Source organism: Hydra vulgaris, chromosome 06 (genome assembly GCF_038396675.1).
Source record: "Hydra vulgaris chromosome 06, alternate assembly HydraT2T_AEP".
Taxonomy (NCBI): Eukaryota; Metazoa; Cnidaria; class Hydrozoa; order Anthoathecata; family Hydridae; genus Hydra; species Hydra vulgaris.
The window spans coordinates 37,986,573-38,011,365 of NC_088925.1; the positions used below are offsets into that span (position 1 = coordinate 37,986,573).

General features: G+C 28.0%; 1 protein-coding gene across 1 annotated transcript in view; it reads right to left on the reverse strand.

Annotated features, from left to right (window-relative positions):
- Positions 1–379: 379 nt before the first annotated feature.
- Positions 380–24,793, reverse strand: part of LOC136081370 (uncharacterized) — a 99,540-nt gene continuing 75,126 nt past the window's right edge. The window contains exons 18-24 of the mRNA XM_065798680.1: positions 22,134–22,186; positions 11,660–11,704; positions 2,823–2,993; positions 2,363–2,533; positions 1,910–2,080; positions 1,441–1,611; positions 380–947 (exon numbers count right to left, since the gene is read on the reverse strand). Of these exons, the coding sequence (XP_065654752.1) occupies positions 472–947; positions 1,441–1,611; positions 1,910–2,080; positions 2,363–2,533; positions 2,823–2,993; positions 11,660–11,704; positions 22,134–22,186 (1,258 nt within the window). The 3' untranslated portion in view covers positions 380–471. The remainder of the gene's footprint in view (positions 948–1,440; positions 1,612–1,909; positions 2,081–2,362; positions 2,534–2,822; positions 2,994–11,659; positions 11,705–22,133; positions 22,187–24,793) is intronic.

Below are 24,793 nucleotides of genomic sequence, written 5' to 3' on the forward strand. Positions count from 1 at the left end.
AAATTGTATTGGTTAAGTTTTATGCTGAAAATGGTGACTTAAATAAAACAAAAATTGCAGTCTGAGAAAAAACTATAAATAAGAAATTTTAAAGAAAATAACAAACACACAGAAATAGTCAGTATCTGCCAGTCATGAAAGATTGAAAGTTGTTTTTGTTTGTTTGTTCTTCATTTGCAAATATACAAAATGGCAATGGGGTAAAAGAAGCAACAAAAAGTTTGTTTTAATTTTGATTTTTAATTTTAAAGTTTATAAAGTTTTCATAGATAATTATAAAAAATCACTTAAATTTTCATGTTTTTTACCTCAAAGAGAAAGTGCTAGTATTTACTATGTAAAATGTAATAAGCACTCATAAAAACGGATCACACATAAGTTATTTCAAAATCATTTTTTGTAACAAACATTTACATTACATAAAAATACATAATAGCAAAAAAGACAAATAATTTATTTATTAGAAAGCAACTAAGCAAACGCGCCGTATACACCCACACACATTCTTCCAGAGTTATCTCCCTCATAATAGTTAAGAAGATCTTCGTAGTTCCATACTGCAATGTAGTCTCCAATTTTAAAGTAGGTAGGATAATTATAGTTAACGAAAATAACTTCGTTATCGGTTGGTAGAAATCCAGGATACTGATAGTTTTTTGACCCATCAATGTATAAATAATTTAGACTTTGAGATGGAAAAAGAACCAATCTCTTGTTATCCGTAACTGCAAGATTAAAATATCTTTGATCATTAAAACATCCAAAATTGCTTCCTGTAAACGAATCATGACATTTTAATCTCCCATTCAAGTACACAATCTTTATACCAACTAACACACCGTTTTGGTTAATCGGAACTTGTGCAGGCAAATCGTCCTTTGCTTGAAGACAAACTTCTTTTTTTAACGAACTCCATTTCAAATCAAATACAAATCCTGATCCTGAAACTTTTATATTTAGACAAAAATTAAACACAAGATAAAGTGACAAAAAAAATAATAAGTTTATTGGTGTTTATTAGAAGCTTTCTAGTTATGACTTAAAAAACCATTTTATAAAAATAAAGTTTTTATAAATCATTTTTTAAAGTCAAATAACAAACTAAAACTTCTTATAAATACTATAAGTTTATTCAGATATTTCCGTTCGCCTTCTGGTTGTTAACAAAAACGTAGTTATTTTTATATGTAAACATTATTAGTTTTTAAAGTAACATAAAATCTTATAATATTGATGAACATGTATATAAACACATCTTGGTTGTAAGTAAACTTAAAAGTTCGTAGAAGTTAAACAGATATAATGAACATTCATGGTGTTTGAGAACAAAATGAACTTTATTTTTTTCATAACTTTAAAAAATTTAAAAATAATTTATAAGTATAAATCTATATATAGTTAGTTATACTAAACATAAAAAAAAAATTATAAATGTTATACCTATGCATTGATCTAGATAACATTTAACTGTTTCAGATAATTCTCCAACACAGTCATTACCACCTCCGCTCGGAATAGGATTTGTACAAGTTCTTACTCTACTTTTGTTTGCATCACCACACGTTGCGGAACACGCAGAATATGCACTCCACTCGGATAAACCTCCATCAACTAAAATGATAATTTACATGAAAGAACAATATCAATAAAATATTACAATAATATGTTAAGGCTTTTTTTTTTAATTAGTACAGTTTCTTTGTTAAATATTATATGAAATGCTAAATACACTTTCAAAGTAAAAAATAAAAAAAGCACTCTTTGTTAAGTTAATTCTGTTTTTTACGTAATGAAATTTAAAAAGCATAATAAACTTTAAAAAACAAAAAACATTTACATTTCTTCACAATTATTTAGATGTCTTACTTAAACAAAATAATAAAATTTAGATAAATCAAAGCATCAGTACCTGGACAAGCTTTTAAGTTACACTTTTTTGTTTGCGAACGCTCTCCAACGCAATCTTTGCCACCAGAGCTAGGAACAGGGTTTGTACAAGTTCTAACTCTTTGTTCAATACCATCACCACACGTTGCGGAACATGCAGAATATGTGCTCCACTCTGAGAAACCTCCGTCGACTAAAATTATAATATACTTAAAAGATCATTATCAGCAAACAAATAATTAGATTATAAACTTTATTTTTCTTTAATACAGTTTTTATACTATACAAGATATAAAAAGCTAGATACGTTATCAATGTAAAACCTAAATTACACACTATTTGTTCAATTAATTAAAGTTCTGTTTTTTAGGAAAGGCATGATAAACAATAAAAAACATTTAGATTTTTTTACAATTATGTAAATGTCTTACTTAAACAAAATAATAAAAATTCAGACAAATCAAAGTATCGGTACCTGGACAAGCTTTTAAAAAACATTTTTGTGTTTGCAAACGCTCTCCAACACAATCTTTACCACCAGGGCTAGGAACAGGGTTTGTACAAGTTCTAACTCTTTGTTGATTACCATCGCCACAAGTTGCTGAACACGCAGAATATGTACTCCACTCTGAGAAACCTCCGTCAACTAAAATAATAATACACTTAAAAAAACATTATCAGCTAACAAATGATAAGATACTTAAAATTTGTTCTTCTGTAAGACAGTTTTTAGACTAAATAAAATATAAAAAGCTAGATACATTTTCAATGTAAAACCGAAGTTACTTACTATTTGTTCAATTAATTAAGGATCTATTTTTTGCAAAAAACATGATAAAGTTTAAACAATAAAAAACGATTACATTTTTTTACAATTATGTAAATGTCTTACTTAATTATAATTATAAAAAATTAGATAAATCAAATCATCGTACGTTTACAAACTTCTAAAAGACATATTTGTGTTTGCGAACGCTCTCCAACACAATCTTTGCCACCAAAGCTAGGAACAGGGTTTGTACAAGTTCTAACTCTTTGTTTAATACCATTGCCACATGTTGCTGAACACGTAGAATATAAGCTCCACTCTGAGAAACCTCCATTTACTAAATTAATAATATTCTTTCAAGGTCAATATTAGCTTACAAATAATTAGATATTTAAACCTTTTATTTCTTCTTTGGTAATGTTAAAATATTAATAGCTGGATTCTAGATCAAAAATCTCCATTTCGTAGCATGAAATTTCATAAGAACGATTAATTTCAAAAATAAAACACATTTCTGAATTCTCAAAAGTAATATAAAAAATTAAATTAAGTTAAAGTTAAAATTAGAAATTAGAATAAAAATAAAAATTAAAGAGTAGTTAATAGAGTACGTGAAAAATGCAAATCGGTAAAATCCAAACTTTTTGCGAATTCAAACATTCTTTTATTTTTCCTAATTAAACAATATATTTTAAGGATTACATAGTTAAGTTATTTGTAAAACTTAAAAAGACATCCGCTGTTTCATTTGTTTGGTACAAATCAAAAGTATATAGAAGTTACTTTTTTTCTCGAACTGATTATAAGGAACAAGGTGAACAATTTATATATACATATATATATATATATATATATATATATATATATATATATATATATATATATATATATATATATATATATATACATACCTATATATATACCTCTAACGCTCTTAAACGGCTCTCAGATATTACTTTAAATGGATCGCATGACAGTAATCTGCTTTAGGATGTGTTGTACTATATTTTTCTTCCTAATCAAAAACTCTGTATTCTAAAAACCTGTATTTTTAAATAATATTACTAAAAAAAGATGAGATTAAAAATTCCTAAATAATTAACCTACTGGTAATCGTGCTTAAGGATCCAATAAAATTTGCGGAAGATATTAAACAAAATTTAGCAAATATTTGCTTGTGGCTCCATATTTTTGACTGCTTAAACTTTTTTTTCATCATTTTTTTTTTGTCTGTTATATTTATAACTCATATAATAAATTCTGTTTATTATCATTCATCTATCATTTAGCTATTTATTTAATAAAATAAAAAGTCTTTTTATAACATGATTTTTTAAATAAAATTTTATTTTTTTTTATATTTGTCATTAAGATCAAAGTTGATGTTTACTTATTGGTTAAAAAAACTTTTTTTAACGTATTAGTAGACATCAACAGCTTGAAAAATCCTGCCCTCTTATAAAAACATCCTTTATTTTATAAAAGTAAAATTTGTTTGCTTTTTCTGTTACCTGTTTAACTCGTTATTTAATTGACTGCCAATTATATAACCAATCCGAAACATTCTGAAATATAATCTGTTTCATTTTTTCTTTTGTCAGATCGCAAGTAAGAGTTTGCTTATATGAGATAGTCGATTAGTTGTATAAGTGTTTTTTCATAAGGTTTCACTTATGGAGCTATTCTAGCTTTCACATTTTTATCACCTGTTTGAAGTTTTTCGTCACTCGGGCCACTGATTTTTACAATCAACTCCATACCGTTTTTTTTTTCCTCTATATTCTTTGAGCATAGCATGGTCTAAATGACGAACTCAGAGAAAGCATATTGAGCTGAGCGTCGAACTGTTGGCATAACAATTTAACTACTTTACTTGATTGATGTTTCAGTTGGCTAGCTGGTAAAGAATGTGTCTCGGTCCTTCAGTAAACCAGTGCTCGACTTTAATTTTAAACCAAATAGACATCCAAACTCCCGAAACGAAATCAATTATTAATTTAAGGTTTTTTTATGCTTTTAGATCCAAACTTTTCAAAGTCTGGAAGCTGTCAACCATCTGGAATGATTTACTGGACAAATTTCATGTGAAGCCAAGTGCAGGTATATTTCCACTTCTAATGGCAGGCACTATTTTATTCCCGTAAAACTGATCGAAAAATAAATTTTTCATTATTATAAACTTTTAAAGTAATAAGAGGGTTTCTGATATCAACTTTTTCAAGAGATAAATTAATTTCCTGAGCAGCGACGTCATTTAAAATTTTTTTCAATACAGCCGCTTTATTTGTTGCTGCTCAGAGTCTCCTCGTCTAGATTTGCCATTAGATGACGCAGAGGAAGTTAATTTGTATGCAGTGCGCAAACCAGCCAGTTTAGCTTTCTTTCTAACTTCACTTTCAGCGAATGAAATGCTCCGCTAACTTAATGCCTCGTCTAACTACACTGTGTTACCACTATTAGAGTCACTACCTATCGTCTTTAAGCGTTTATCGGTACCACTATTTTTCAAAAGTTCATACATTTTCAGAGCAATTACCTCAACGTGCTTTACATGTTTTTGAACTTCTTCAGTTGTGAAATGGAAAAGATACCTACCATCGGGCTTTTGATATCACACTGTATAATGTATTTCTTTAACTGTTGCTGTATAATATTTAGTTACACCTTTAACAATTAATTGAACTTTTGTATTATCAATTCTGCCACCTAAAAAAAAACAGAATCAATAATGCTAATCGTACATTGAGTGTCAAACTCTATAGAAAGAGATTGCATAATTTTTTCTTGAGCTTGCTTGACTTTATTGTGATCGATAACTAATTTGGTATCGTCTTCTTTAATTATTTCTGCATCCTTCCAAGCTGCAGTCACAATTGCCACTGCTTCTTGTAAGCCTGTATCATATCGTATGTTTGCTAAAGTTATGTTGGAAACACTGTCATAATACCTTTTTCCTTGTAAACGTTCCTGAATTTAATTTTATCAACATATCAACTTGATTTCAGTAATGCTATTTGTTATGCCACTTTCAATACTAAATAAGTCCTTTGTTTCACTAAGTTCAAGTTCAAACCTTTCTTCCTGACTTATAATTATTTGTTGCAGTTCTTCACACACTTTTTTATTCCTTTAACTATAAATAAAGGAATTGAGTTTTCATTAAATAATATTTTGTAAAATACTTTAAGTACAAGTAGATTTAATTATATTCTTTTTATCTGTTGTCTTCACATTAGTAAAATACAAATGATCTTATGTCAAATTTATCTTGAATTTAATTATACTTTTTTAGCTTCAAGTCAAAATCGACAAATATTTTTAATGTAACTAAAATTAATTTTGCATAGGACTTTAATTAATTTTTATTTATTTACTAATAATTGATAAAAAACGTAACTATTTAACTAAAATCTAACTTCTTCCTTCTTTCTTCTTCTTTGTCTAATTTATGTAGCTTTTTGTTTTCAATTAAGTCAACTATCCGATTTGATGTGTACCTGTGGTCCCTATTTTAGTTCTTTGGCTTAGTATAAAAAATAAAATTCTTTAGAATCTTTTCTTCTTTCCGCACGAGCAATTAATGTGGGCTTCATCGTTACGTTCTGACGAACAGTTTTTCTCTTGGAAAGTAATATATTGGCAATTACAATTTGGTATATCAAACAATTTTTCAAGTTTATCCATAAATCTATCTTTATCCTTAAGCTTGCTTTTACCCTAGTAACCAGGTTGGCTGTATTCCAATTATCCATCAATCTTGCAGTAATATAATGTTCGATATATGTTACAGGATATACAAAGAAAGCATTTGAGTGGATCGAGTCATCAATCAACTTTAAGTAAATATTGTTCATTAAGTATTTTATCGGAAAATATGTTCCTAAAGCTTTGATCCACTTCTTTTTCTAATTCTTGATGATATTGACTCTGCTTAAAGATTCAATAGCAAATTTTATGATTAGCAAACCTTTTGCGAAGATGTTGTTTCTTAAATAACATTTTTCGACTTTTTTTTGTTATACAAAATTAGCGTAAAAACTTGTTTGACGATTATAAATTGGCAACTTTTTATAGTTTTGATTTCACATAGCACGCATGGAATTCAAAGTGAGTAGGTTTAAACAATTGCTTGCGTTTAAATATGCTTGGACGGAAAACAGTATTTCTGGTTAAGGTCAAAGTTAATTAGTAATAAGTTACTATGAATATGCAATTTTAAAACACACTTTCCGGTTGCTAAACATATTTTTTTAATTTTTTTTTATTTCTTGTTTTAGCATCAAATCAGTGGTACAGAAGTTTTCAATATACCGAGTTTTCGCAAGAACTTTTTTTTAAAAACTCATAAAGTGTGACATACTCTGCATGGTCGCGCCCATTTTATGTTAAAAACTATTTATTAACCATTAAATAACTTTTCAAGTATAAAAGTTGAAAAACAAACGTGAGTTGATGATAAAGTTCATCTTCGCTGAGCAGAATCGCAAATACAAAACGGATTTATTTATACATAAAGAAAATATTCTAGAACGAATTATTTAGTATTCTAAAACAAATTATCAAAAAATATTAGTTCAAAGTATTATATATTCTTTGTCTGTCAAAAAATATTTTATATGGCTTGATTAGAAAGTGACTGGATTTAAATTACCAATAAAAGACATATTATGTGACATAACATGCGGTATACAAGTTTTTTGTAGAATATTAAAATCTTTCGGCGTCTTAGCATTTTCAGTTTTCTTTAAAAAAGTGAAATTTGTTTGCTCTTTTTCAATTTGCCAAATAGTTCTATCAGGTAACCAAAAAAGTTCGTGCGGTTTTTCCGTATATAATAAAATCACACAAAGCGACAAAAGTAAGCACATTTATTCATCAAAATAGTCACCATTAGCATCTAAAACCTTTTCCCAACGTAAAACAAGCTTATTTATTCCACTTCTAAAAAATTCTTGGTCCTTTGAGTCTATAAAAGCTTTCAACTCCATTTCAACCGCGTCCTGGTCTCGGAACTGCTGTCCTTTTAAATGATTTCCCAGGGAAATAAAAAAATGGAAATCAGTAGGGGAGAGGTCTGGCGAGTATGGTGGAAGAGGCAAACTCTCCCAATCAAGGCTTTGGAGCTTGTCCTGAGTCACGCGAGCGGTGTGCGGTCTCGCGTTGTCGTGGAGAAGCAGAACTCCTCTCCTGTGCACCAGTGCAGGCTGCTTTACAAGCAACAGATCGTGAACTCGTTGCAGCTGTGCTGAGTAGACCAGTCCAGTAATGGTTTGGCCTGTTGGGAGCAGCTCGTAATGCACCACACCAGCTGTAGTCCACCAAATGCAGAGCAAAACCTTCCGCTCGTGGAGATTGGGCTTGGGTGTCTTTGGGATGGGGTCATCGGGGGACAACTAATGGTAGCAACGCTTGGTATTGTTGTACACAATCCATTTTTCGTCGCATGTCAATAAACGATCAAGAAAAGGCTCAACATTGTGGCGTGATAAGAGTGATGTGCAGATCGTAAGCCGTTGCTTCTTGTTGTCAATCGACAATTTGTGCGGAACCCACCGACTCAGCTTTCACGCTTTCCCAATCGCATGCAGATGCAGGCGGATGGTTTTAACACTCACAGCAAACCTCACTGCAAGTTCTTGGCAAGTTTGGCTGGAGTCAGACTCGACAGCGTCCTTCAGTTCATCCTCATCAACCAACAATGGGCGTCCAGAACGCGGCAGGTCTTCGATGGACTTATCTCCCAAAGAGAATCGTTGAAACCACTTCTGTGCTGTGCGTTCACTTACTGTACCTTCTCCAAATGCTGTGCAGATGTTTTTGGCCGCTTGTGTTGCATTCCTTCCAAGTTTGAACTCGTAAAGTAAGCAAGATCGAATAATCGTTGGTTGGGTTGCCATCCTTTCTTTACACAAAACCTTTCCTGTAAGCTCGTTACAAGCCTAGACTATATATGCAGCAACTGCGCGTGACACACGCGTTCTATTACGCAACAAAGCTACTTGCCTTGTGCAATGTGGGTGTTGTAAAAAATGCTAAAAACAATTCAGTTACCAAAAACCGCACGAACTTTTTTGGTTACCTAATAATATCCTTTTTCAAAAGAGCAACCAAGCTGGGATTGAAAAATCTGGTTAAGATGTGAAATAACGTAAATCGTATAAATCGAAGGTGTACGTGAACGTTGGTCGTATACTTTTAGAGAGCGATTCCCTTGTTTTTAAAAGCTTTTTCAAGTTAACAAATACTATTATCTTAAGAAGTAGCTACTTTTTATATTAAAGGTTATCGTAAATTAGATCGGAACTTAGATCTCCGAAAGGTTAACTTAAGTTTTTGATATTCTATTTTGTTACCAATATCAGATGTAATGTTTTTTGCATAGATTTAGTTATACTGCAACTATCTTGAATGAGGTTACATGTCTTTAATTTAGCCATTTTTTAGTTTAAATTTTTTTACACATAATTCAAAATGCTTTTTTTTATAACATATTATGGTTTACCACACAAACAAAAATTTTCTAAAAACATGAATGCAGTATTGGTGCAGTGGTGAAGCGCTTGCCTCATGAGCGAGAAATTCCGAGTGTGTTCCCCACTACGTCCCTGGTAGTTCCGCGCTCAACTTGTTTCTCCGCGCAGCAGCCTTGTTTGTCATTGTTCATATTTTGAAGTTACAGAGTTGAGAGGGGGTTTTAACCATAAGCTGTGTGACCTCCCTGACTTTAATGTCCTTATTGGTCTTAGGGAGGTGTATTAATATCCAATTCTTGGAGCAGTTATGTCAGCATGCTTTTAAGTAAGTTTGCACTTACACAAGTTTTTGTAACTGCATTATTATGGCTTCCAGATGCTACGTGAATCAATTTGACAAGCTTTTGTTATATATGTGGTAAAAATATAGTACAAATACACACCAACAAACTCAAAAAACTCTACAAACTGTTCTATGATTGTGCTGTAGACAAAGAGTTACAATTTTTTGAAAGCAAACTGCCGACCTATCACCTATTTTTTCTATAAGTGAAAAAATTGTTATTCTAATGGCATTCCTGCTCTGTTCAACAAATTTGGTATCAATAAAGAGATGCCACCTTATGTGTAATACACACAAGAGTAGCGCTGCTTTATTGATGCATTAAACATTTCTAAACAAGAAAAAGCTATTAAAAATCAAACGGAAATGTTAATGTGTATCCACTATGATACAGAAAATTGTCTGTCTGTGCTAACTTCAAGGTCATTGCGATTTTGACGGACCTACAGCAAGAAAACACAAAATAATTTTGTTGTCTTTGCCCCAAGAACAATTAAATCCATGTTAAGTACTATAAAAGAAAGCTTTGGCCACTGCACAACGTGATTATTTCCGGTAATAAAAACATTAACTACCTTCATTTAGTTGAAAAACAAAGTGCAATACTTCCACCTCTAATTAATAACCGAGTCTTATTAAGTAACTAGTGAAAGCTCCTGATAAAGAAAAAGCAGCTTTCAGATACCTGGATTAGAATTTTTTTCACATTTGACGAGGCCAAGATTAAAGAAAACTTTTGTAGGGTTTGATAAAAGATAACTCCTAGGAGATGATGATTTTGAGCAGAACATGGTTGACCTTCAATTGACAGCTAGAAAGCATTTCCAACTATACGCAATAAATTCCTTGTATCGAACTTCTAACTACATAGATATCAGTGCAAAAAGTTCAGCGTTTTTGATGTTTGATAAAGCTATCTTCCAGATATGAAGTAAAATCCAAATATTTATATGTTTACACTTGTGTCAAATAAAGATGCTTTGCAAAAAATTGCGATGATTCCAATCTGGTAACAAAAAGGGCACTTCCCCAGTAATTTGAGGGAATAACACATTTAAAACGGCCACAACTTTAAAAAATGTGGATGTTTAAAAATTTAGTTAAGATTAGTAGAAAAAAGGTTTTATCTACTTGTTGTTGCTAGGAGCAATTGCCGCCAAACTGTTGAAGCTTTTTTTTCCCAGGTTCCAATCATTGCAGTTTTTTGCCAAGCTTTTGTATTTTACATAAGTATAAACATATAAATGTTTGAATTTTGCTCTTGTCTTGCTGTTTCAAACATCTAAAATTGATGCATTTGCCACTGGATCTCGTTCCACATCTGCTCCACTCATATGAAGCTCTATGATGAAAAATGTCCTTGAAATTCAATTTTCTGATGTCATGCATGAAATTTACCATAACACTATTTGTCGTGGTTAGCATTTCTACCAAGATATTGCTGAAATGGAGAAATGATACCATGGAAAATAATCACCTGCATTGCTTGTAAACTGTTAGTAGATGTTGTAACGCGATGCCCTTGACGTACCGTAATAGCAAAAACCTATTACAAAGCACTTCTCGTTTTTATTGGAAATGTTTGTAAGAATAATGTTATTATTTATTATAGTTTTTTAAATACTGTGAAGTGTGCGATAGTAGAAAAATACTGTAAAAATTCAAAGATTTCAAAAATAAAAATTCTTTAAAATTAAAAAATAAATTCCGGTTTTCCAAATAAATGATAGAAATAAACGGACTTAAAATTTGAATCAAAAATTTGGTTTTACGCAATTATTTAACGGCAATTCCTTCTAATTGTATTTCTTTTGAAACTTCAAACATTGATAACAAAAAAAATTTAAATACTACAAGTTTTGACATTTTCTTCCAATTAATGCTTTATAAATAAATTTGAGCTAAACTATTTTCTCCTTTTAAACAAAACAATCTTAGTCGGATTCAGGTTTACTGAATTTTTAGTATAATTGTTTTAATTAATTTGGTAATTTTATATTTAGTTAAATTTACAAATTTTATTTAAAATATTTTAAAAAATAGTGTTTTAAAACCTTTAAAACCAAAAAATAGACAAAAATGACTTAAAATGAACTAGTGGTAAAGTTTAAAAACTTAATATTACAAAATTTCTTGAAACTGGTTCTGAATTTGGTCTTCGACAAACGAAATAAAAGTAAAACTTACCTTTACAAATATTGCCATACCAATCACGACAAATACCATTAAGCCCTAAAAAAATAATTTTAGTAATTTTTTCATGGATATATTGATATCCCAAAAATAGTTTACAAATGAAAGTTTGCATGGTTTAGCTCCAATAAAGATTTAACGCGTTTAAATAATTTAAAAGCTTTTTTAATTATACTAAATCTCTATAAAAATACAAGTTCACTAATACATTTCTTTATCTCGTAGCAGAGAGGGCCCGTTGGGAAGTGGCGGAGGCGGTATCTAGCCGCCGGACGAAATTTGTAAGTCGACAATATGGACACTGAAGTTGGCAAAATTTAATCTATAGTTTGCAGTCGGCAAATATCAGCCAACAAGGGTTGTTTTTTTTTAAGATCTTAGTTGGTAAAAAAAAATTGTAAGACTTTTGCTCGGCGAAAATCACGTACTTCAACCACACCATCCCCCTACCCCACATTTCCCTCCCCTCCCCCCCGCCTTCCTTTCTCTTTAAGTTCTTTTCGGGACGACTCTGTTTTGTTGTCAAAAAAGACTTTTATGGTAAAAAAAATAGTCACTTTTAACAACATTATAACAACTTCAAGATTTAAAATACATTTTAATGTCGTCTAAAAGTTAAAAATATTAAAATAATAATCGTTTTTTAAAAAACTGACTTTACGTTTTTTTAAATAATAGTGTTTTTCTTTTTGTTTTTTTGAAAAGTATTTTTAAAACAAGCGCCAAGTGTTACTACATTGACTATCTTATAGCCTGTAGTTATAAGAAAGTGTTGTTACATTGACTATTTTACAACCTGCTACTACAAGTAAGTGCTGCTACATCGACTACCTTATAACCTGCTGCTACAAGGAACTGCTGCTACATTGACTAATTATAAGAACGCTGCTAAAAGGAAGTAATGCTACATCGACAATGTTAAAGCCTGCTTCTACAAAGAAGTGTCGCTTCATCGACTGTGGGTTTAGTTTGGAGATGCAACCTATTATATATATATATATATATATATATATATAATATATATATATATATATATATATATACATATACATATATATATATATATATATATATATATATATATATATATATATATATATATATATATATATATATATATATATATGTATATGTATATATATGTATATATATATATATATATATATATATATATATATATATATATATATATAGATATATATATATATATAGTCTTCCATATACGGGTCTTTATAAGTCTATTACACACCGACTTTTTCTATACATTTTCCTTTAAATATATCCTGGCTTTCCGGACCCATTAAATGCGAGTCTTTATCAAGGGTACCATTTTTTTTATATCAATTCCACTCTGATCATTTCTATACCTATTCTTTTTTTACTTCAATATTTTTTATAAAAGCTATTCATTCTAAAAACTTGCTTTCATAAAAAATCAAGAGCAAAGAAATTAACATGCGCACCTTTTCCGTATATGTTGAGCTTATATAAAATTAATAATTATGCTTATTTTCTCCAAAACACATTTAATTGATAGGTCAGTGGTTTAGTGAGCTGTCATCAGTGTCGTTTCGGGGTGTTTGCGACCTCTCCTTAGCTTAATATACTTTGAAGTTTTCTAAACCTTGCTTATATATTTATAGCAATAAAATAATAATACAGCAAAATAGATTTTTATTTGATAAAATAAAATTTAAAATTTTTCTCACTTTACAAATGTATAATACACGACAAAATTTGTTGAGTTTGCAGGCAGTATATGGAACACTGCCTGCAAACTCAACCAATGCTAAGGACGTTTGTACGCTATACATATGGCAGAACTAAGAAAAACTTAGGTCATTAAAAATTATAAACGTGGCCTTCGCTGCAAAACGCTAATCTAAAATTCAAGCCTATAAAGTTTTTCGCAGTGACGTCAGTTTGTGGCAAAAAAAAACTTTCTTCTCAGTGTAATTAAGGCAATATATAAGTTATTCAAATTCTTTCATTTGGAATTAGCATAATTTTGACAGCGTACTATGCCCAAACAAGAGCTTTAGATTCTATAATTTTTATTGCATCAAGTTTTTATTATGTTTAAAAAAACTTTTTTCTTTTTTTATATAATTTTCAAAACTTTTTTATTACACCTTATGTGAATCTAAAGAACACTATTTTTGAGCCTTTAGATCAATTCCGCTTAACAGCGTTAGTTTAATTTTAGTAAAATTTTTTGAAAAGGTGCCTTAATCTACCATAGATTCTGGCTCTAATCGTTTCTAGCACATAATAATATAATATAATAGTCAAAACTTAGGATTTCTATCAACTTTCAAAAGAAATTGTTAGAATCCCGGAACAAGAAAGCGCCTAAAATTAAGATATATTGCCTATAAATGATCAAAACAGATCATATTATTAAACTATGACGCTCATTTTACCTAAAAAGCATTTTTATTTACAATTTTATTCAAATTTGAATAAGCCATCTTTATTTTAAAAAGATTTTTTTTTTTTTAAATAAAAACATTTGGTCTGCTTTTTTGTTACATTTTCATTTTATCTTGCAGCAAAAAATTATCATTTTATTTATTTCAGTCTTTTTATGATTTACAGACCTGATCATTTTACGGCCGATTATTTTATCATTTTAAATGTTGGAGTCAGCAAAAAATTATACAGAAGCGGTATTATTTTAAAATAGCCTTAACTGCACCGACTGGGCGTCTAGTGGAGTTTTACATTTTTTGATTAATTTTAGTTATGCATACAATTCCAAAAAAAGATATTAAACTGTTACAGATGAAATGTGTCGGATAAGAGTTTGTATTTATTACAATAGTAATAAATAAATAGTTTTTAAAGAATTAACATAGTAATGACTATATTTAGTCTTTTATAGAATATATCCCATAAAAGTATATTCTATATATTTTTAATAAAAGGAACTTTCCTAAATAATTTAAACAAAATATACCTTAAAGGTTTTTTGACACAAAGTGACGTCACAAACGCAAAAGATTAGGCTTTAACGATTTACGATAAAGCCGAGTCTATTTTATTTAATGGTCTAGTTATACGGAAACATTTTAAACAAAAATTTTCCGCTTTTTTCTAATATCTAAATGACTTTGCTAAGAAGAAGATTACGTAATTTTAGCAAATCATCAGAAATTATTAAGAGAGAGGGGCAAATCTAAAAGCAAAGTATCAAATTTTCCACTTGGATGAAACAATATATTTCGCGTTTTTTCAATCTTGTCAATTTTTTTAAAACAATAATATATACAAAAATTCACAACAAAACAGCTTGAACAATAAAGACTTTTAATTATTAGAAAAGTGTACTTATATTACATACGATCCTGAAGAAAACGTGATATATGTAGATTTTTTAATTTGCATATAACATATATTTGTTTATATATATTTGTTTATATATATTATTTTTAAATATATTTAAAGCAAAAAAATAAGTATAGCAAAAAAAGAAATTGCAAAAATAAAATTTGATTTTTTCTTTTAGCTAGGGTCTTTTCCTTTTTTTCCAGCACCTACTGGAGTAGCAGGACTATCATAAATTTTTTTTAAACTATTTCCAACTTATTAGAACTTTATGCATGAGCGCATTAATAACATAAGTATCTCAATCATGACACATGCGCAACAAATTTTCCCAGTTTTTTGATATTTTTAAAATTTTTAAATTTTTTAAAACCTTTTCTTTTATTAACGAGTGTAATATCGTTACATATAATTGAATAAAGCTCAACAAAACTTCAAATGTGTATATATATATATATATATATATATATATATATATATATATATATATATATATATATATATATATATATATATATATATATGGATAAATATATATATATATATAAATATATAAATATACATATATACACACACAACGTATTACTGAAACAGGTGATTGCAGGGGTTTTAGTAAATGCTTCAACTAACTTATATCCTGCTGAAGGAGTATTGCCGTTTCATCGATTAAGGGTTTGGGCAGGGGCAGAAATCTTTTCTTTCTGTATTCTTCAAATATAAAACCAATTTGTTCCCGATTTCTTTTCATAATTTTTATGTCAAAAAAAAAAACAATGATAGTTTTTATGCAATAATGTTTTTATGTAGCATCTTCGTTTTCATTAATTTTAAAAAAGCCTATATTTTTATTAGTTTTATTTGGTACCTTTTTCCGCACCCAAAAAGTATTAATAAATAAAAGAAGTTATTTATATTATATTTCTCAATGAATTTATCCACGCCCCTTGAAACTACTTTTGAATAACAAAAAGTCTCTACAAAATAAGTTTTTTTACACTTTAAAAATATACTAGTGATTGCTGTTAAATCATTACATTATTTTTTGAAATATCAACTGCATGCAAACATTCAAAAAGCTAAAAAATATTTTACATAACGTTTTCTTTCAAAAAAGTTAGGTAAAGCTGCAAGTGAACTTGTTTATGTTTATAAGCATACTTATAAGCATAAACAAATTCAAGCAAGTTAGGTATAGTAAGTAAAAACAAACAAGTTAAGTATAGCAAGGTTCAACAAAAACACTGTAGTAAAAAAAGAAAACAATAAAACACCAAAGCTAAATAACAAAATCCAAAAAATTATATATATTTTTTTGATTTTGTTATTTAGCCTTTATATTTAGAACCGTGCTATTCTAAGCTTGTTTGTATTACACGTGTTATTTTATTTTTATTATTTTTGTTGTTGTTGATATAGTTACAATAATAAGGAACAACAACAAAAAAAGTATAAACCTTTGTTATACATTTCTGTTAGTTATTTCGATTTGTTTTTTTTGTTTGTTTTTTTTATAATAATAAAAAAGAGTAGTGCTGTGTTACAGACAAAGTCTGTCCACTGCAAGGCATTTTTTATAAGCTCATTTATAAAATTTAAAAAATTTATAAAACAAACATAAAGAAAGAATCAGCTGATATTTCTTATTTTAACTCTATGAATTATTAAATTTTAAAAACAGTCCAAGAGTCCATCTAAGAAATTTGAGATTTCTTAAGATAAAAACTTTTAAATCCATTAATTGTCTAAATCCAATATTCATGAAAAATCTTTTCAATAAAAAACATACCACGTATAAACTTCGTTGTAGCAAAAAACTGATTCTATCTCCTAAAGGCTCCATATATGACAATACATGTTGTACATTATATAGAGCCACCTCGCTCTGGAACACTCTAAATAACGAGACCATGTCCGCAAAAAGTCTTGAAGTGTTCAATAAATATATTAAGAATTGGATGGTTATAATTGCGTTTGCGAAATTTGTCGTTTTTATAATTTTATTTTGTTTTATACTGACTTATATCTTTAACAAGAGTTGTGTAATCATTAATTTTTTTAAATATTGAAACAATTGTCAATTTTCATGAAATTTTTTTAATGAAAAAATTGCAATTTTTTATGAGATTTATATTTGTGTGTGTAAGTACCACCTTAATTGTCAATTTAGAATACATTTGTATTTAGCGGGTTCATCTTATAATTGACAAGCTGTTTCGACCCGTATGAGTAGTATAAAAGTCTTGGCTTTTTTTTAAACGATTTACAGTGCTAACGTCCTAACCATTACGTGGGTTCCACCACTAAGTAAAAAAAATTATTTTAGTTTTTTCAAATTCCCCGCTCTTTCAAATACAAAACAAAATAGCAATTAAGATTTTTAATTATTAAAAAAGTTGTATATTATACTATATTATTCTTTTTTTACACATGTATTATACACGACCGTTGCATATACGTCCCGCAAACTCAACGTACCCTATTAACGTTTACTTTTACTGAAGACTGTGTACTAAGTTGAAATAAAAATTATATTTTTTATATTAAATTTTTCTACCTGATTTTAATATTAACTTTAAAAAAACGAAAAACTTTGTCCGAGATGAACAAAATTGGACCAAACTTACCCCTGCATCAATTTTTGACTAATATTACATACTATTGAGAGCAAAAACTCTTTTTGAAAATATGTTAAAGAAACCACATATGTATAATCCAAAAAAAAATCAAAAAATATAGACCTCCTATACAAAGACTAACAGTTGTTTAACCAAACCTGTTTGAAACTTGTAAACAGGTTTGGTTAAACAACAGTTTGAAACTTTCAAACAGTTAAGTACATTAGCACTGAAACTTAATGCAGTTTAGTACATTAGTGTTTGAAACTTTCAAGCAGTTAAGTACATTAGTGCTGCACACTGCAACATTAGTGTATTTTGAATGGCAACTCTTGCCATCCAAAATATGCTATTCTGCTGTGTGCAACTCTAATGTATTTAAAAATAATACGCTGCTAATTAAACGAAAACACGCTGTGAGAATCATTGTAAATGTGGATCGCTTGTCAAACACTAAAATTATTTTTAATAAAACCAAAATACTTAACATATTTCAGCTTAACCTTAATTTTCCTTATATTAATGCTCAAAGTTACCATCTTATTTAACTCACTTTCAAAACAATAAATCATTTGTATCTTAAAAATACCCATCTTATTTAAATCACTTTCAAAACAATAAATCATTTGTATCTTAAAAACACCCATCTTATTTAAATCACTTTCAAAACAATAAATCATTTGTATCTTAAAAACACCCATCTTATTTAAATCACTTTCAAAACAATAAATCATCATTACACAACACGATTAAGTTATAAACAATTAAGTTTAACCGAAAACAAACTATTCTGCTACTAAGTTTTTGATTGCAATCGAGTTCCTGATTTATGGAACACGCTAACGAATTAAAAACAATGATTTAAAAACTATTTATTTCGTTCATCAATTTAAAAACAAAACATAAGAAAATTTGTTCATAATTGACAACAATTTAGAATTCTTTTAAAAGTTTTAAATAGGAGTAATCATTTGTTGTTGTTTTTTACTACATTCTTGATAATATAAAATTGATTTCTTATCTATTCATATATTTATTTGTTTCTTAAATACTATATTCATGTTTTAAACCATAACTGTTTGTTATGTATAATTGAGTTTCTAATAAAAAAGTTATTTAAAGTAAACATTACAATATATATATATATATATATATATATATATATATATATATATATATATATATATATATATGTATTAATATATATATATATATATATATATATAAATATATATATATATATATATATATATATAATATATATATATATATATATATATATATATATACATATATATATATATATATATATATATATATATATATATATATATATATATATATATATATATATATATTGTACATTATACTAGGTCACCTCTTTCCTTCTTTTGTTGATCATGTGTTTTTCTCATTTTTATTTATTTAAAATTATAAATTAAAAAATAAATTAAGGTTAAAAATAATTTTTTTATATTAATTGTTATTATTACATAAAAATCTTTTTATACTTGTTTCTATATTGTAGTTTGTGCATATATTACCTTTCCATTTAATAAAAAAGTGTAATTTAGGACATAACGTAATTTTTTATTTGTTTTCATATTTTAAAGGGGCTTGGCGATTAGACTGACTTTGTCTTTTTGCAATCAAAGGTTCTAAATTATGGAACACGAGTGTGTAATGTTTATACATTTTAACTAATTTTGTAAATTTTTCTTTATGGTGAAATACATAAAAATATTTAAAATACTAAAAATAGAAGCTTTCAAATGATATTATATTAGGTGTGTTTGTATTATCCATCAATCTTATCACCAAAATAGTCAAACTGACCTACATAACTTCCAGTTATCAATTATTTATAGATTTATTTTGTTTGAGTTAAGCCTATAATACAACATTTATATACATTTGATATCTACTACAAATTAACAGAAACTTCCTAGACAAACTAACAAAAAAAAAATGAAAGAGGCTGCTTCAACAATAATGCTGGCCCTAAAAATTTGGCTAAAACGCTTAACAAAAAGTGTTTCAAACTTTTTTAAGGTTTCAAAAAAGTTGCACAAAACTCCAATTGCTGACCCAAAAAAAAATTAACTTTCAACTCAATAAAGACTAACTAGCCAACTGTTTCATATATCTGCTGACCAAAGCAAAGATCTATAGAAATGCTGTTGTGCCAAAGTTAACATGGAACCAGCTAGAGAACATATTTTTCTCAAAGTATAATAGAGTCAAGGAAATAATAAATTGACTAAGAAGGTTCAGGAAAATTTTAGAGTATCCAATGCTTACAGCGTTTTTAAATCTTATTAATGCAGTGCTACTAGATTCTGTCGTTTCTGCAGCACTTCATTCTTTAAAACGGCCTGCTATTGATGAAAACACTTTAGCATCATCATCATTTTAAAAGCAGATGCAAATGTCTCTCTCTGCTCTTTGATTGCTTTGTGACCGTCAAGGACTTTCAGAAAGATTTGATGCAGCTATGATCAAAGCAAAAAAAGATCAAAACTTACTATTTTCCAAAAGCCATGAAAGTTAGATACAACCTGATCGGTTTTGAAGTCCAATTAAAGTTGTTGCACTTCGATAGCTAAAAAGACCAAACACTCAATTTGCCAATAATTAGAGAACCACAATCATGTAGTAGTATATGCCCTTGACTAAGGAACCAAATGTAGGCTGCGTGGGATACCGTTAATATTTTAGAGGTACAGCTGAAGGATTAAAATTTTCTTTCATTTATGTTCTAAAAAACACAATACCATATCAGATTATTGCAAATGCTTGACTGTAATGGAATAATGTAAACACTGGAAACAAGGGTGGCGTTATTAGATTGATTGAGTTAAAACTTCAATGACCTCTAAAACATTACTTTGTTTGCTACATGCAATTGAGTATTTACTACACCATTTGATTGAAAAGATTGGATAAACCAATATATGATCTTGATTTTATAAAGTTTACGCCTTCTTCCTTGGTAAGGAAGAAAGCGTGAACTTCCTAGTTAAATGCTCTTCTGCGCTGCTCTGTGATAATATCGTATAGACTTCTGAGAGTTTCTTAACAAATATACACTCATACACACACTTGAAAGTAAACATTTTGTATTACATGCTGCTATTCAATTTTAAAACTCATTCTAAAAATAATCATTAAAAGTCTAATGAAAAGCAGTCTAAATAATGAATCATAGTATCCTCCAAAAGAAGATAATACAAATTAATATTTAAAATAAAATATTTCACATCTGGAAAATTCTGAATGCGGACAGAAACTGTCAAATGCGGTAAGATATTGCTGTAAGGTATACCTCGTAATCATACTCGCTAATCTTGCTTTCATTTTTAAAGTTTTTCTATAACCATCATCTATAATATTGAATCATAGTATCCTCCAAAAGAAGATAATACAAATTAATATTTAAAATAAAATATTTCACATCTGGAAAATTCTGAATGCGGACAGAAACTGTCAAAGGCGGTAAAATATTGCTGTAAGGTATACCTCGTAATCATACTCGCTAAACTTGCTTTCATTTTTAAAGTTTTTCTGTAACCATCAGATGGTTATAGATGATGGTTATAGAAATCAAAGAAAAAAATGAATTCAAGAAAAAATTATTTTCACTCAATCTCAGTGGGTATTAACGCTACCAATAAGTTCAGTATTATGATATCATAATAATACTGAACTTATTATAACACTACCAATAAGCTCAAATTTAATTTTGTTGCTAAATATTGATTTTGAGAAAACGACGATAAACTGAACAACTCATTGATGCGCATCAAGAGAAATTGATATTTTCCTTGCCAATTATTAAAACAAAAAAAACTTTCACTTGGTCTAATAAAATAGATAAAAGATTTCAGTGTTACTAATGTGAATGGGGAACTAACTCAAGATATTTAGTTTTGTGACTTATAAAGGTAACTGATTTCATATTCAATAAAATAATCATCACGCTATATTTTTGAGGTAATCAACAGATTTTTGTTATTAGCATTTGGTATTTAAAGTTAAATAAACGATTACTTATTTATGAATTAAATTTAGATATAAATTTAAAATAACTTTTTAGTGATAAAAAAAATTAAAAAAAATTTTATAATAATGGAGTTTATCGTCTTGAAGGAAAAAAAAACAAAAAATTTAATAGATTTTTTTTCTACACATAAACAAATTATTCATAAAATTCAAAAAAAAAACAGTGGAAAACAGAAAAATAATTTCAGAAAACATAAAAAAAACGTATAAAAAAATCATTTGACTTGGATGAATTTGATGTTTCGATTTTTTTACATTTTACTGCACATAAAAAACAACACATGCAATACTAATTTGAGAAAAGATTTTTTAAAGTTTAGGCATTCTAAAAAATTTAACAGCACATATTTTGTTTACTAGTAAAACTGACATTTTGGTAATTTGTAAAGAAGTTATTTGTTGTACAAATCAAGCAACATTTAAAAATTTTACCTTTAAATGAGTTTACAAAAAAAATTGCTTACCTTTCAAAAATGGAAGCAAGTAAACAAATAAAAAAACAACTGAAAACTTCATCCTTTTTTTTCATAAGAAAAGCTAGTAATAAATAAAATGAATGTCAATTGTTTTAAAAGCATTTAATATGAACTTTTTATGATTAATTTAAAGTAAGTTTTTATAGAAACTTTTCAACTATAAAAACGAATGTATAAAATTTAAGAAATACAAAACGCAAAAATGTACAAAACCATTAGCTTTACAACGGGAAACTTTTTGTTTTACTAAAGGGAATTTAACAATTTATTTATGAATTATATTTTAATAGTAAATTTTTTTATTTATTCAACAGTTTATTTAGTAAACGTTTGGATAGTTTTTAATATTTTTAATGACCAGTTACGAAAACATTTTATGCTTCAAAAATACTTTTTGTGGAACAGTTTTTCTATATAAGTTAGTTCAAAATGAAGGAAATCCCTTTAAACAGGTTACACTTAACACAAAGGTCACACTTAACACACAGGTAACATTTCACACACAAAAACACCTCGGACGCAAAAGAATTGTAGAACAATTACATAAGTTTTCAATTTTTCAGTTAAAAAACTTAAACCTAAGATTTTATTAGCAACTCTTTTTACCCATCATTTACTTATCATTTTTACTTTTTTATAATAAATTATAAAAGTTATAGCGAACAGTGGAGAAATCAACGAAACGCATAATTTCAATACTATGCCATACTTACTGAATCAAAGTTTCAAAAGCAATAATTAAAATTTTAAAAATTTGAATGAGAATTAAAAATCAGAATAAGAAAGTAAACTTTGTTGGGTAGATAATTAACTAGATAAAAAAAACCACTAATCGTACGATGATTTTATATTCACCAACAAAACATAAGTTTTGTTTTATTATAAATCATATTTTTGCCTCTGTTTTTTATCTTTTATAATGAGCGTCCAAATTTATGCGTGACCCGATTGGTAACGTTTTATTCAAACAGTGGCGTAGCTACCATATAGCAAGAGAAGGCAATGTCTTGGGGCCCACACAGGGGGTCTTTTACCAGAGGCCCTTTTCCCTAAGTTACTTCGATTTTTTCAGGCAAAAAACAACCGTGTAAAAAAAAACATTTTGATGAGGTTATCGCATTGACAGCAAGGAACAATTATTCAAGGTTGATGTATTTTATTTTGTTTTGGACAAAACAAATGCTCAGATTAAAAAGCGTTTTATAGGGATGCAAAACAATTTCAAACTGTTTTGGATTTCTTGAACCCAAAAACATTTTTGGTTTACCAGAAGCTTTTGAAGTTATGCGCCAACCTTATAAACAAATACCCAGAAGTGATATTATCTGAGTTTCAAATTCAGTTTCAACACGCAATTTCTCTAATAAAAAATGAATAAAATGAAAAAAATTTCAAAAAAACTTTTACAGAATTGTTTCTCACAAATTAAAACTGCTTAGAAAATGAATTTTCTGAAATCTTTACTACTTTAAATGTTGTTCTTTACACTTCCAGTGACAGTAGCCACTGTTAAACGGTCATTTAGCAAATTGAAAATTATAAAGGATTACAAAAGAAATAAAAAGACAGCAAAACTAGATTATACAGATCTTGTCAATGATTTTGCAAACACAAAAGCGAGAAAGAAAAGTTCTAATTATTAATATTCTAAACTTTTTCTAAAGTTTTCTAAAGTTTTAATATACTTTATCTAAAGTTTCTTAAAGTTTTAATATTGTATTTTCATGAACGACTAGTTCACAAACTTTTCAGCGTTTTTAATTTTGGTTTGTTAATTTGTTCAAATATTTTATTGATTTTCAAACAAAAACAAATGTAAAACTACGAATACAAAATTACGAAAACAAATTTACCTTTACAAATTACATTTTGCCGAGTCAGGTCATGTGGGTGGGTAGGGGCCAACCACGGGTTGTTACCTATGGGCACAAAATTTCTAGCTACGCTACTGGATTCAAAATCAGAAAAGGGTTTTATCAGCAGAGAATGCAGAAGCAGATATAACAGATTTTACAAATTTCATAGAAAAATGGGCTCTGGAAGATGCAATCAATAAATATATTTTAAAGTTACTAAAATACGCGTGTATTGTGATATTTAAAACTTTTGTTAAACCTTATTTTTCTATATTTATTTTTTTTAGATTTTTATTTTGCAAACTTTTTATTTCAACCGACTCCTGAAATTTATAAAGCTTGTCAGTATTAACATTAATTTGTTTGTATAAATTTATATGTGTGGAGCCCCTAAATTAATAATACACTCGGGGCTCCAGAAGAAGAAGAATGGTCTAGTTTATTATACTGCTTACTATCGTCCTATATCATTACTTCTTGTATTTTCAAAAATATTTAAAATTGTAATTTATTATAATTTTTCTGATTACATAAGGTTAAACACACATACCAATATTGAACTTGCCAATAAAATACCCGTATCTCATTAAATATCTCCTAATTTATAATATTTTAATTTTTATTTAAATAATTAATGTTATATTTATTTATTTAAATAATAAAATATTTAGTTTTATATTTATACAATTAAATAATGAAATACCCATTAAATATCTCCTAATTGATAATTTCTAGTATTACTTGTTCACCATTGATAAAGGTAAACAATATTTATTGTTATTTATTTATTTA